Here is a 14,706-nt window from a genome sequence, read left to right as displayed (position 1 = left end):
TGCCCCTCGGGGCCCCTCCACACCAGCTCTCCCCCCAGGCCCCTGACACCTGCCTCTTTTTAATACCCCCACTTCTCCTCCATCCAGAATCTCCACAAAGACCATGAATATATTTTTGAAAGACTCCATCACCACCTGGGAGATTCTGGCGGTGAGCTTGTCGAACAAGAAAGGTGAGAGAAGGTGGTGGCCCCATGCTCACGAGTCAGGGATCCCAGGGCCATTGGGCGTTTTCTCATCCCATCCAGAGAGATCCCCTGTTTCTTGGTGGCTGACACACTGCTCCCAGGTGACAAGTGGGGGTGTCAGATCCTGCTCTGTGGGTGACGAGTCAGCGCCTTTTGTAAATAGATTTTCTTTCGAGAGCAGTTTTAGGTTGACAGCAAAATTGAGGGGAAGGTACAGAGAGTTCCCACATACACCCAGTCTATCCACCCCCGATGCACACACTCTGCCCCGCGCAGACATGCACTATCAGCATCCCTCACCAGCATGGCGTATTCGTGACACTGACACGCCTATCGTCACCCCAAGTTCATCATTGACATGAGCGTTCACTCTCAGTGTTGTGCGATCTACAGATTTGGACACAGATATAAGGACATATGTCTACCATTGTACTATCATACAGAATAATTTGCAACAACAAACACGCTTAAGGGGTGGTGTTGACAGGGTGATGGGTAAATCCATTAAGAAAATATGAAGGAGGTGGGGCGCCTGGGTGGCGCAGTTGGTTAAGCGTCCGACTTCAGCTCAGGTCACGATCTCGCGGTCCAGGAGTTCGAGCCCCGCGTCAGGCTCTGGGCTGATGGCTCAGAGCCTGGAGCCCGTTTCCGATTCTGTGTCTCCCTCTCTCTCTGCCCTTCCCCCGTTCATGCTCTGTCTCTCTCTGTCCCAAAAATAAATAAACGTTGAAAAAAAAATTTAAGAAAATATGAAGGAGGTAGCAGGATGAAATGTATGATTGGCACATTGGCGGCCAGATTGTGAAACTTGGCAGAAAAAAAAAAAAAAGGTAACCAGGGGGTAGGGGGCCCACCACAGGGAGCTGAGGAGACCTGGTCTAATGGGGGTGGTCTCAGGCAGGCCTCGGAGCAGGGTGAGGAGAGGGAGGCACTAATTTTAAGGCAGATGTGTGATACTTTCATGTGATCATTTTGAAAAAATCAACGTGAATGCAAAAAAACAAAAAAAAACAAAAAACCCATGATGAACAAAATATCTCCATCGTCAATAGAAGCCAGCACTGAACTGAACCATCACGGAGTTTGAGGCAAGAGGGAAAACGAGTGTGCCCCGCCGCCCCCCACCCCCATGCCTGATTTAGGTACATTTTAAAGGTTAACTTTTTCGCTGAGCATTAAAGTAGGTGAAAAAATATTGGAACATTAAAAGGGAGGTATGTTAGGGGACTGGAGTTGCTCTGTCTGTTAAGTGTCTGAACTAGGCTCCAATCATGATCTCACGGTTCATGAGTTTGAGCCTCATGTTGGACACTGTGTGTTACCAGGTACAATTTTTTTTTAAAGTTTATGTATTTATTTTGAGAGAGAGAAAGAGAGAGCTACAGGGTGAATAGGGAAGGGGCAGAGAGACGGGGAGAGAGAGAGAATCCCAAGTAGGCTCTGAGCTACTGGCCAATGCAGGGCTTGAACTCATGAGACCCCGAGATCATGACCTGAGCCAAAACTAAGAGTCAGATGCTTATTGACTGAGCCACCCAGACGCCCTTTACCTGCTACCATTTTTAACTCCCAACACATTATCTCATTCGGTGCTCACAAGAACCCTCTGAGGTTGGTACATTTATTCTCCGACAAATGAGGATACTGAAGCTAGGGAAGGCAGGTCACTTGCCCAAGATCACCAAGGGATGAACCTTTCCGGAACGCCATCTTAGAGGTTCAGAATTTATATTTTAGGATGGTTGCCAGTGGAACTTGGAAAGTTTAGACTCCTGAGATACCATGAATGCAAAGAGTCAGCAGAGTTACAAGCAGGGAGCTCCTCAAGCTTAAATGTCTGGATTCAAATCCCAGGTCGTCCGCTAGGCAGCTGTGTGGCCTGAGTCAAGTTACTCACCCTCTCTGTGTGCATCCATAAAACAGGTATAATGCAAATAGTAGCCACTCAAAGTGTTGTGCAGAGAGTTTTTTGAGTTAATACGTGGGGAGCCCTTAAAATGGTGCCTGGCACATTACAGATGTTCGATGAGTGTGAGTCATTATTGAAGCCAAACATATTTTATTTTTGTAAATGTTTTTTTTTTTTTTGAGAGAGAGAGAGAGAGAGAGATCTCGAGCAGGTGAGGGAAAGAGAGAGGGAAACACAGAACCTGAAGCAGGCTCCAGGCTCTGAGCTGTCAGCACAGAGCCAGATGTGGGGCTCGAACTCACAAAACATAAGATCAGACATGAGCTGAAGTTGGATGCTTAACCGACTGAACCACCCAGGCGCCCTGGTTGATTTTTTTTTTTTAATTAATGGGTTTTCTTAAAAAATTTTTTAATGTTTATTTTTGAGGGAGACAGAGACAGAGCATGAGCAGGGAGAGGCAGGGAGAGGGAGACACAGAATCTGAAGCAGGCTCCAGGCTCCAAGCTGTCAGCACAGAGCCTGACGCGGGACTCAAACTCAGGAACTGTGAGATCATGACCTGAGCCGAAGTTGGACGCCCAACCGACTGAGCCACCCAGGGGCCCCTAATTTATGGGTTTTCTTAAACAATTTAGGTTTACAGAAACAACTGAGAGTTACCACTCACTCCTCAATTCCCCCCAATTCCCATCTGTAACCCTTTTTTGCATTAGGCGGTACCTTTGCCAAAATCTCTGGGACAACACTGATACATTATCATCAACTGCAGTCAAAAGCTAGGGTTCCCTTTCAGTGATGTACCTTCCATGGGTTTGGACCAACATGCGGTGACATGTAGCTGTCCTTCCAGGGTCACGGAGAGTAGGCGTTTCTCTGCCTCAAACATAACACGGATGGTGTGTCAGAAGTCACTCTGTGTGTTGTTCTCCCTCCCTCCTTCCAGCTCGTTCAAGGGAAAAGCGAAGTCTGGTGCAAGGATGTCCTCATCTCCTCTGTAGGTCTTGACTGAGTTGGATTAGCAAGGAGAGAGCAGGTCTGCTTTCTGCAGGCACAACGTGAGCTGGCCAGTATTTAACAAAACAAAACCGTTTTGTTTCCCTGGAGGTAGCCTCCTGTTTGTGGTGCAAAAGCTGGTTTTTCACCCACCAGAGTAAATTAAATCTGGCTTTAAGAATGTGAAAACAGGGGCGCCTGGGTGGCTCAGTCAGTTAAGCCTCGGACTTCAGCTCAGGTCACGATCTCGCGGTCCGTGAGTTCGAGCCCCGCATCGGGCTCTGGGCTGATGGCTCAGAGCCTGGAGCCTGCTTCCGATTCTGTGTCTCCCTCTCTCTCTGCCCCTCCCCCGTTCATGCTCTGGCTCTGTCTCAAAAATAAATAAACATTAAAAAAAATTAAAAAAAAAAAAAAGAATGTGAAAACAGAGGGGCGCCTGGGTGGCTCAGTCAGTTGAGCATCCAACTTCAGCTCAGGTCATGATCTCATGGTTTGTGAGTTCGAGCCCCGTGTCGGGCTCTGTGCTGACAGCTCGGACCCTGGATTCGCTTCAGATTCCGTGTCTCCCTCTCTCTCTGACCTTCCCCCATTCATGCTCTGTTTCTCTCTGTCTCAAAAATAAATAAACATTATATATATATATATAAACATATATATATATATATATATATATATATATATATATATATATAATGTGAAAACAGGGAGCGGAGGGCGTCTGGGTGGCTCAGTTGGTTAAGTGTCTGACTTTGGCTCAGGTCATGATCTCATGGTCCATGGGTTCGAGCCCTGCGTCGGGCTCTGTGCTGACAGCTTAGACCCTGGAGCCTGCTTCAGATTCTGTGTCCCCCTCTCTCTGCCCCTCCCCCGTTCCAGCTCCACCTCTCAAAAATAAATAAACATTAAAAAAATGTAAAAATGAATAGTAGATCAGAAATGATAACTACCTCCCGTGACTATAACAGACCCCCCGAGAATGATGAATAATGACTGTAGGTTAGCAAATAAGGATTTTGTTCAAGTCTATTTTTTTCAACACTGAAGAATAGACACACAAAAATTATTAAATTATAATATATTTCTTTTTTAACTGCATTTTAAAAATATTTACTTATTTTTGAGAGACTGGGAGAGAGTGGGGGGCGCAGAGAGAGAGGGAGAAAGAGAATCCAAAGCAGTCTCCACACCATCACCTCAGAGCCTGAGGCCAGGCTCCGACTCAGGAACCTGGAGATCATGACCTGAGCTGAAATCAGGAGTCAGATGCTTAACCACCTGAGCCAACCGGGTGCTCCAAATTTTAATACGCTTCTTGGCGCAACACTATTTTTATTTATTTTTTTAGTGTAACATTTTTTTTTAACGTTTATTTATGTTTGAGACAGAGAGAGACAGAGCATGAACGGGGGAGGGGCAGAGAGAGAGGGAGACACAGAATCTGAAACGGGCTCCAGGCTCTGAGCTGTCAGCCCAGAGCCCGACGTGGAGCTCGAACTCACGGACCGCGAGATCGTGACCTGAGCTGAAGTCGGACACTTAACCGACTGAGCCACCCAGGCGCCCCGAATTTTAATACACCTTTGGTGCAACATTATTTTTATTTATTTTTTTAGTGTAACATTTCAATATGATAAAGCTTTTGCACACTTTGCTTGCATCAACCCAGTGCTTGAATATAGCCTAGTAGCTGTTGGATCACAAATTAACCATCGCTTTTGCAGTCATTTTCACTGCCTGTAGATCAGCACTGTCCACCAGAAATACGGTGCATGTCATTTTAAATCTTCTGGTAGCCCCATATAAAAAGAGGAGGTGACATCAATTTTATTGTACATTTTTTTAACCAGATGTCTCCAAAACATTATTCTTTCAACATGTGATAAATATGTTAAAAAATATGTTGAAAAAAGCATCATCAGACTCATAATAATGTTATAACCATCTGTTCATATTTGAGAATAACCTGTTAATACCTCAAAATTATGAAAGATACATTTACTTGATCATCTAAGCCTTTGATGTATCATATATTTTATACTTGCAGAACGTTTCAATGAGGGGGCTACCATTTTTCTTTTTTAAGATTTTAATTTTATTTGTAAGTCATCTCCACATCCCATGTGAGCTTGAACTCATGGCCCCAGATCAAGAATCACACCCACCACTGACTGAGCCAGTCAGTGGAAAGGCGCCCCTAGCCTTTCATTGGAAATACTTTGATCTGTATTGTAGGATTTGCAAAATGTACAGCTGAAAAGGTAGGTTGGCATATGCAAATTGTTCCAAACATGTGTTAAAAAGTTTTCTGAGCTAGCCACATTCCAAGTGCCCAGGGACCAGAGAGAGCTCAGGCTACCATTTTGGAGAGCCCAGGTATGGACCCTTCGGGTGTGCTCGAGCCCTTCCTCCTGCACACCTACTATGAGTAAAACTACAAGAAGAAAATGGAAACCGTACATGACAGTGACTCCCAGCTGCCACCACTATCGGTAATGTGTCACCTGTGCAATTGTTTAGCCCCTGGGCTTGCACAAACACAGGCTGAGCCTCACACAGCTCCCGCAGTGAGGGGTAAGCACTGAGAGCCTGTCCACCTCCTTCCCTTGACACTCCACTCCTGGGCAGGGATCTGCGTGGCTGACCCCTATGAGGTCACGGTGATGCAAGACTTCTTCATCGACCTGTGGCTACCCTACTCTGTCGTGCGCAATGAGCAAGTGGAGATCCGAGCCGTGCTCTACAATTACCAGGATGTTGGGGAGCTCAAGGTGGGTTCCCGGGGGGGTGGGGGCAGAGGTATGATGGAGAGCTTGGATGGTTGGGGGAGGTGGCCGTGGCACCTGCCCCCCTGACTGATACTCTCTCCCTGGCAGGTGCGGGTGGAATTGCTCTACAACCCAGCCTTCTGCAGCCAGGCCACCGCCAAGAAGCGCTACCAGCAGATTCTGAACATCCCAGCCAAGTCCTCAATAGCCGTGCCTTTTCTCATCGTGCCTCTGAAAGTTGGCCTACATAACGTGGAGGTCAAGGCTGCTGATGACAATCGTTTCCTCATGGATGGTGTCAAGAAACTCTTGAAGGTCGTGGTGAGTCCTTGGGGCATCTGCAGTGCCTTGTCCTTTGGGAGAGGCTCCTGTCTCCCCATGCTGTCAACCCAGGTTGGAGACACTGACTCTGAGACACCAAGAGTGTCCAGTGTCCAGCTTAGGATGTTTGGGAGTCCTGCAAGATTGGAAGCAAGGCCAGGATTAGGGTGAGTAAGTGAGGAACAGTTACATTTCTACACTTTCTTAGTGATGAACATTCTCAAAAATAATACTAGATCAAGTCATAAATAAAAATAAAGCCTGCGGGTGACTGGGGTGCCTGGGTGGCTCAGTCAGTTAAGCGTCTGACTTCAGGTCATGGTCTCACAGCTCATGAGTTTGAGCCCTGTGTTGGGCTCTGCACTGGGTGGGGAGCGCAGAGCCTGCTTTGGGTTCTGTGTCTCCCTCCCTCTGTGCCCGTCCCCTGCCCCCACTCACACTCTGTCTCTTTCTCTCTCAAAAATAAACATGAAAATTTTTTTAAAAAAATAAAAAATAAAAGCCTCCTATCATCTTTATTAACATTTTCAAGCAAAACGTGAGGTCATGAGGGCAACAATCTTTTAACGCAATATTGTAAGGAATCAAAATTAATGCCAAAAAACCTGTGATGAACAAAAGATCAAATTTTAAATAGAGACAGTGCCAAGTCAAACCATAATTGGAGCCTGAAGCTAATGGAAAAATGAAGGCTCCCATCCACGTGTCTTTTTTTTAATGGTTGAAATTGTTTGGTGGTTAATTTCCCCCCGAAACTTAAAGTAATTGAAAAAATATTGAAACACGGAAAAGCAAATGCCTTAAAACTCACAGTGTTATTTTACAGTGAAATGTCTTATTTATACTCAAACCAGAATTTACCATAATATTTCCTTCCTGACTTTAATAGAACCAAACTCGAATTTTTTAAAAAGATTTTATTTATTTATTTATTTTTTAACGATTATTCATCTTTGAAAGACAGAGAGACACACAGAGCATGAGTGGGGAAGGGGCAGAGAGAGGGACACAGAATCGGAAGCAGGCACCAGGCTCCAAGCTGTCAGCACAGAACCTGATGCGGGGCTTGAACCCACAAACTGCAAGATCATGACCTGAACCAAAGTCGGATGCTCAACCGACTGACCCACACAGGCGCCCCTATTTTTTTCTATTTTAAAAAATATTTATATATTTTGAAACAGACAACAGAGTGCAAGCAGGGAAGGGGCTAAGAGAGAAGGAGACAGAGAATCTGAAGCAGGCTCCAGGCTCTAAGCTCTGAGCTGTCATCACAGAGCCCGACATGAGGCTCAAACTGATGAACTGTGAGATCATAACCTGAGCTGAAATCAGACGCTTAACTAAGCCACCCAGGCGACCCAAGATTTTATTTTTAAGTAATCCCCACACCCGATGTGGGACTTGAACTTACAGCCCCAAGATCAAGAGTCCCAACTTTTCCACCAAGCCGCACAGGCACCCCCAGGAGCACAATCTTAATTATCCCTTTTATCAGGGGTCCCAGTGTGGCTCAGTGTGGCAACATGGGAAGAAACCCAAGAGGGCGCTGGAGCCTGCACGGCGCTCCCCAGAGCCAGTGTGTCCACAACTCCCAATTCTGCACCCTCTGATGCCGGTAGCTTGAAATCTACCATGGCAGGGATGTTCACAGGATGGAAACTGCCAGTGCCACAAATCAGGATCTTTTCTTCCTGGAGAGATGGCTATCAAATGTTTACCAGCATGCCATGGAGGAGACTGGGTCTCCAAAGGAAAATGTGTGCATTAGTACCAGCTTCAAGGAGAATGTGTGATGGAAGGGCACAAACAGCAGCAGTCCAGCATGGAAGGAGAGCTTCACTTGGGACATTGATAATAAGATAGCCCCTAGTTTAACTGAGCGCTTACTAAGTGCCAGGCATTGTACTCAGCACTTTATGCACATTCTTTTATTTTAAGGACATTTGAGAGGCAGTGGGGGTAAACTGACTCCCAGTCACAGAACTAGGATGGGTGATGCCATCGTGCCCATGCCCTGCTGATCAGCTGTGTCTGTTCTTTCATTCACCTGACTTCCCCCTTCCCCATCCCATCCCAACACTGTTCAGCCTGAAGGAGTCAAAGTCAAAAAAATTGTGGCCGTTCACACACTGGATCCAGAAAACCGGGGCAGAAGTGAGTCAGCCACAGCAGAAGGGTTGAGACCTGGGGGGTCGGGGGTAGGGGGTGAGGCAGGGCCTTGTGGGAGAGGGTGACGCCATTGGTCCCTCCCATTCCACTGGCAGACGGAGTGCAGCGAGCAGAGATCCACGCCACAAACCTCCGTGACCAGGTACCAGACACAGATTCAGAGACCAGGATCCTCCTGCAAGGTGAGCTGCCACTGACCCTCGCCCAGGAAGGCACAGCTCTGGAGAAGGGGACCTAATTTCTCCTAATTCTGGGCATGTATACTACCGTGCGTCCCCTGCCTCCACTACAGCTAGAACAGCAGGCCACCTCCCTGATCTGTTTTATAGAGGGTTCCAGGCAGTATTTAGTTCAGCAAATAGCCTTTGCTGATAGAGAAGCTTAAATGAGAAACAGTATAGTTCAAGAGCAGGAAATTCTGGAACTAATTGCCTGAGTTGGACGACTGGAGCCAGAAGGGAAAAGAAGTTCCTGGAAAAGCACCTTGTAACCTGTAAGCTGTAAGGTTTTGGGGAGAGACCCTTGGTTTTCTCATCTGTGATGGGGTGAATAATAGTACCTATATCAAAGGCTTGTTGAGAGGATTAAATGAGATACTGTATGATGTTTCTCTAGAACAGCCCCTGGCAACAGCATGAAGCATGATCTAAGTATTGGTGACAATTGTTCTGGAATTAATTTGCCACTTGTACCAAGAGGCTCAGGGAGCAGATTTCTGTGAAGCATAAGACTCCCTTCCCTACAAATGTAGACACCCTCCCCACTCCCCTACCCCCGCCTCGTACCTCCTACCATCACGTCCCCTCAGCCCACAACAGCCCCTGACCTCTTTGGCACTGGCTGCCTGGAGCCCTGACCCTTCTCACCCCACCTCATGGTGGGTGAGTTGCTTGAGCCCTGTCCTCCCGCCCGGTTGCAGGGACCCCGGTGGCTCAGTTGACTGAGGATGCCATCAACGCGGAGCGACTGAATCACCTCATCGTGACCCCCTCGGGCTCTGGGGAGCAGAACATGAAAAGCATGACGCCCACGGTCATTGCCGTCCATTACCTGGACCAAACGGAGCAGTGGGACAAGTTGGGACCCACAAAGCGAAAGGAAGCCTTACAGCTCATCAGAAAGGGTGGGTCTGCCTGGGAGACCCTCTCTGCTCCCGCCACCTCCAGAGCAGGGTCCTCCCTGAGACCCAGGCCCCTTTCCAGGCCACGCCCTTCCTCTAAGCTCCTCCCCTTTCAGGATCCCTTCTTTTCAAAGACCTCCCTTGACCTTTGCCCTCTCTGAGACCCTGGGCCCCTCTGAGCCCTCTAGAACTCCCTCTCTCCCTGAGGCCCCTTGCCTCTCTGAACCCCTCTCCTCTGAGAACTCCTTCCCCTTTTAGAAGTCCCTTCTGCTCTCCCAGCAGACTTCCCTGCTCAGCCCTGAGCCCCCTCATTCCTCCCTGAACCCCTGTCTCGCCCCTCAGAGAATCCTTGTCCCCTGAGCCCCTCCACTCAGCCCCTGCTCCTCTGGAGACACTTCTGGCTTCCCTGCAGGGTACTCCCAGCAGCTGGCCTTCAGACAAGACAACTCGGCTTTTGCGGCCTTCCAGAACCGGAAAGCCAGCACCTGGTGAGTGGTCTGGCACCCCACTGAGCAAGGCGGCCTTGGGTGGGCCCCGCAGGTCTCGCTCGAAGGGCCCTATGCTATGGACCCTCAGCCCACACCGATGAGCCGCCCACCTTGAGCTGCCACGTCGCCTGCGAACATCAAGTGCCCCCTGTGGCTAGGCTGACGCCTAACTTGGGTGGGGAAGCTGTGCCAGCCTGTAGGCCCCGCCCCTCTCTGCTCATTGGTTTCCTGGAATGGCAGTCTCTGGATCCCGAAGGCGATTGGCTGACGCTTTGTGCCGCCCACAGGCTGACAGCCTACGTGGTCAAGGTCTTCTCTCTGGCAGCCAATCTCATTGTCATTCAGGCCGATGTCATCTGCGGAGCTGTCAGATGGCTGATCCTGCAGAGGCAGAAACCCGACGGGGTCTTCCAGGAAGATTCGCCCGTAATTCACCAGGAAATGACTGTAAGAGGCAAGGGTTTAGGGCAGGCTGGGGGGAGGGGTGGCTGTAGTCACAGGATAGACAGGAGAAAGGCTAGCCCTTTGGCTGAGAGTGTCACTATTCCATCTGAAAGACTAGAGGCCTTCAGAATCTAGTGCAATACAGAAGTCCCTCCTCCTTCATTCAGAAAATATAGAACAACTCACAGCTGTGGTTCTCTAAATGTGGTCTCCAGGGCAGCAGTATCAGCATCACCTTCAAACTAGTTAGAAATGTATTTTCTCAAAGCTGGACTCGAGATTCAGGAATCAGACACTTCAGGAGGAGGGCCTAGGAATCAGGCCCTTGCTACAAGCTCCCCACCCCCCACCATATGATGCTGATGCATGCATAAGGTGGAGAATCACTGCCTTAGCCTGACTTTTCAGACTTCCAGTCTCACACCGTCCCCCTACCCCCATCCACATGCCATCTGTACTGCAAGGAGCTTTGCTCTATCCAGCCACGGGGCCTTTGCACATGCTGTTCTCCCTGTCTGGCATGCCAACCCTGGTCATCCCACAGGGAAATCTTTCCTGATCTCCCTAACTGAGTCACACTCCCACTTTCCAATCTCACTGCCACATCCACGTCTCCTGCACTGCACTCACCAATTTGTTACGATATGTCTACTGGTGAGCCAATTGGTTCATGTCTGTCTCCCCTACTAGATGGGGAGCACTATGGGGGTGGGACTGGTGTTGGGTTCTTACCCACCATCTTTTCCACAGCATGAGCAACAATTGCTGAATGAGTGAATATTGAAGAGTGTGGCCCACCTAGGGAGAGACACTGAAGAGATTCTCACCCCTGCCTTGACCTGCTGACCCTACAAGAGGTTTGGTCAGCATGTGGGGACATAGTGGTGACCCTATCCTTATTTCCCGCTTCCCATTCTAGGGTGGCTTCCGGGAGAACGAGGAGAAGGATGTGGCCCTCACAGCCTTTGTTCTCATTGCATTGGAAGAGGCTAAATATATTTGCAATGATCAGTTCAACGTAAGTGTCCACCCACCCTCTCCTTCTCACCTCCCTACCCAGGGCACATCACCTTGGTGGGTGAGGTGTTACATTCAGGTGATTCCCAGTCCTCCCAGTGCAATATCAGCTACCACAGCAGCCATAATGCCCATAAAACCATAATAATTCCCAGCATTTTTTGAGCATTTAACTAAGATGCTCATCTAAGTGCTGCACATGCTAAGTCCTGTAATCCTTCTAAGAGTCCGAGACATAGGCTACTCTTCTTATCCCCAGGTTACAGAGGAGAAAACTAAGACAGAAAGAGATCAAAGAATGGGTCCTTTCTGCCTGCTTTACCCTGTCCAGAGAGTGTCAGCCAATTTCAACAAAAGCCCCCTCAGCCTGCTTTCCCCATCACTGCTACATGATCAGTGCAGCATACCTTGCTGCTTCCCTGAAGAAAAGGCACAACCCAGACCCAAGAACACATCAAGGCTACTCTCTTAGTTCAGGAGATCTTTTAGGAAATTTTCCAAGGGGCCCATGACCCCAAAAAGGAAATGATTACAAGTATTGGCTCATGGCTGTCTCTTTTTCCTCTGGTTTTGGTTCTGAAGCAGAGAAGCTTAGAAAGATGGACTCCCGAGAGTCTCTGCAATTACTCCCTCTGCTTTGTCCTGGGGTTTGAGAGTGGTTTGTTTGACCTTAACTTGCCAAGGTGGAGAGCCCAGGATTTTACCTCAGGCAGCTGCCCCTCCCTTCATCGGACTCAAGATAGAGGGGACAGGGCTGTTGACTTGAGGGCTTCAGAGGGACCCAGGCCGTTCTGGGCCCAATAATTCCTCTCTCCCTGCCACCCAGCCTGCCCAGAAGAACTTGGCTGCCTTCCTTGGGGAAATAGCCAGACCAAACCTAGAGCTTTCAGATACCCATAGGGGAAATTCTGATTGGCCCACCCGGGGTCAGGTGGTCATACCTGGACCAATCAGCTCAGGCCAGGAAGTAGGTCTTACTGAGCAAATATGGCTGCTTCCACTGTGGCCGAGTGAATGAAAGACCGAAGTTTCTGCAAAAGTCAAGAGTAGTTGGAGAACAGGCAGCTGGGCAGGGAAGCTGGGCAGCTGGGAAAGGATTAGTTTCTGCTGCAAGGCACCAACATTTTCTTCTACAAAATGGCAACACTGTAGCAAGATTCTTGCAGAGAGAGTCGTGACATAGAGGCTTATTTTCCAGGAAGCAACTTTATTCGTGCCAGCAGGCTCAGTTGGGTTTATACCCTAAGAACTGAGCCCCTAACTCCAGGTGGCATAGTGTTTTACATATCTTTTACCCCTTTGTCTCCCATATATGGTAACACACAAACATGCAGTCTGATCAAGCGATCTCATGTTACAGGGTCATGAGGGATGACAAGTACTCTTATAGCCAGGTTGCCTGAGATTTTGTTTTTTTTCCTTAGGGAGGGGCCCTACCACAACAGTATAACTGAGCATAGCATAGGCTATAGAAGCAGATTGCTGGGGTGCAGATCAGGAGTGTGCTGGAACTAGGGTGCCTGGGTGGCTTGGTCGGTTGAGCCTCTGATGTCAGCTCAGGTCATGATCTCCCTGTTAGAGAGTTCCAGCCTGGTATGGGCTCTGCGCTGACATCTTGCAGCTTGGAGCCTGGAGACTGCTTCTATTCTGTCTCTGTCTATCTGCCGCTGTCCTCTCTCTCTCTCTCAAATACCAATAAACATTAAAAAAAAAAAAGGGTGCTGGGATCAGTCTGTGAAAGCCAACCGTTAAACTTCCAGCACTTTCACAAGCTAGTTGTTAAACACAATCATTCTTTTCAAGCAAATTATGTAAACTGACTTTAGACTAAACACTAAGCATTAAAAGCAAAGGTAAGAAACACTCAAAACTCATCACTTCCTGATTGTTTTATTACTTTCCCTCATTATCTATGACAAATGTATCCATCTCGAGGTTATGTACCTATAAGGTGGAAATGCTATCTACTTCTGTGCTACTGCCCCCCTCCCCCCAACTCTGCATTCACTGACTCCACATAGTTTGAAATTGGCCACGGTAATATTTACGCCAAGAAAGTTGGCGAACGCTGCACATCATGTCTTCCTCCTTCGATCATCTCTCTGGGTCTCAATCTTGTCATTCGTGCAGTAGAGATGATGATGAAAATAATGCCAACCCCATAGGATCCTGAAGTTCAGCGATTGCCTGTGTGACTGCCATATAGTAAGTGTTAGCTGTGAAGCTGATGATTAGAGAAGAGGTTTCCCAGTGGGGTGCTGAAGCTGGGTCATGCTAGGTCATGAGTGTCTATCTGCACACATATTCTCCCCTTTGTGTTCAGGGCCATTACGTTGGTAGCTTGAAATTGCCCACAGTGGGAGCATTTACACCACAGTAATTGGCAGGCGATAAAACAGACCCCTGACCCCCATACACTCTCCGGAGAGCTGGTGCTTAACTGTTACCAAAACACCACTGGATATATAAACTGTCCCAGGCACATCAGAGTTACTCAGAAACAAGGCAGTTCATGCATACTAAAATGTCTGGAAACCTGCCCCCCCCCCAAAAAAAGGAAAAAAAACATCCTAAACAAATATGTACCAGGGACAGAAACCATCTTCGCACCCAGAAATTGACATTTGTGTGATCCTTACCAGCTCTTTGTGGCAGCAATATCCACCTTACCAGAGAAACCAATCCTGTTTCTTATAGAGCCTGGAGCGCAGCATGGATAAAGCAGGAGATTATCTTGAAGCCCACTACAGGAGCCTGCGGAGACCATATTCTGTGGCCATTGCAGGCTATGCCTTGGCCCAATTGGGAAGACTGGAGAAAGACCTCCTCAAAAAATTTCTGAGCACAGCCAAAGGTGAGTGGCAGCCTGGTGAAGAACAGAGGAATGCGTGGCCATGGTTTGGGGGTGGTCATCTTGAGCTGGCATGTGTGGCTCTAAGCTATCCTACAATGGGCAGCTTCAGGTTGAGCTGGAGCAGATGGTGCTAAGCCCTGCTGGCTGAATGGGTCTGAGGTGTCAGAATCCTCACTGTAAGCTACACAAGAAGGTAGCATCATTCATTCAACAGCTATGTTTTGAGCACTTGCTATGACACAGGAACAAGGACGTGGGCTCCGACGTCAGACAGACGCAAATTCAAATCCCCCTCTGCCACATTCTCACTGTGTGACTTTGTAAAAGTCACTGAACCTCCCTGGACCTCATCTGAAGAAGATACTTACATCATAGGCGGTTGACAAGATTGAAGGAGTAATGTAGGTAGAAGGTCTAGCATACAGTGAGAGC

At 48.2% G+C, this 14,706-nt stretch overlaps 1 protein-coding gene across 1 annotated transcript in view; it reads left to right on the top strand.

The window, feature by feature from the left end:
• Positions 1–14,706, top strand: part of LOC122486799 (complement C3-like) — a 46,562-nt gene that overhangs the window by 22,756 nt on the left and 9,100 nt on the right. The window contains exons 19-28 of the mRNA XM_043586374.1: positions 88–173; positions 5,719–5,861; positions 5,967–6,179; positions 8,270–8,336; positions 8,447–8,533; positions 9,271–9,474; positions 9,884–9,959; positions 10,247–10,406; positions 11,323–11,421; positions 14,118–14,274. Coding sequence (XP_043442309.1) covers positions 88–173; positions 5,719–5,861; positions 5,967–6,179; positions 8,270–8,336; positions 8,447–8,533; positions 9,271–9,474; positions 9,884–9,959; positions 10,247–10,406; positions 11,323–11,421; positions 14,118–14,274 — 1,292 coding nt within the window. The remainder of the gene's footprint in view (positions 1–87; positions 174–5,718; positions 5,862–5,966; positions 6,180–8,269; positions 8,337–8,446; positions 8,534–9,270; positions 9,475–9,883; positions 9,960–10,246; positions 10,407–11,322; positions 11,422–14,117; positions 14,275–14,706) is intronic.

The sequence above is a fragment of the Prionailurus bengalensis genome, chromosome A2 (assembly GCF_016509475.1).
Source record: "Prionailurus bengalensis isolate Pbe53 chromosome A2, Fcat_Pben_1.1_paternal_pri, whole genome shotgun sequence".
NCBI classification, from domain to species: Eukaryota; Metazoa; Chordata; class Mammalia; order Carnivora; family Felidae; genus Prionailurus; species Prionailurus bengalensis.
Note: the sequence above shows the minus strand (reverse complement) of the source record. Positions and strands in the feature narration are given on the sequence as shown.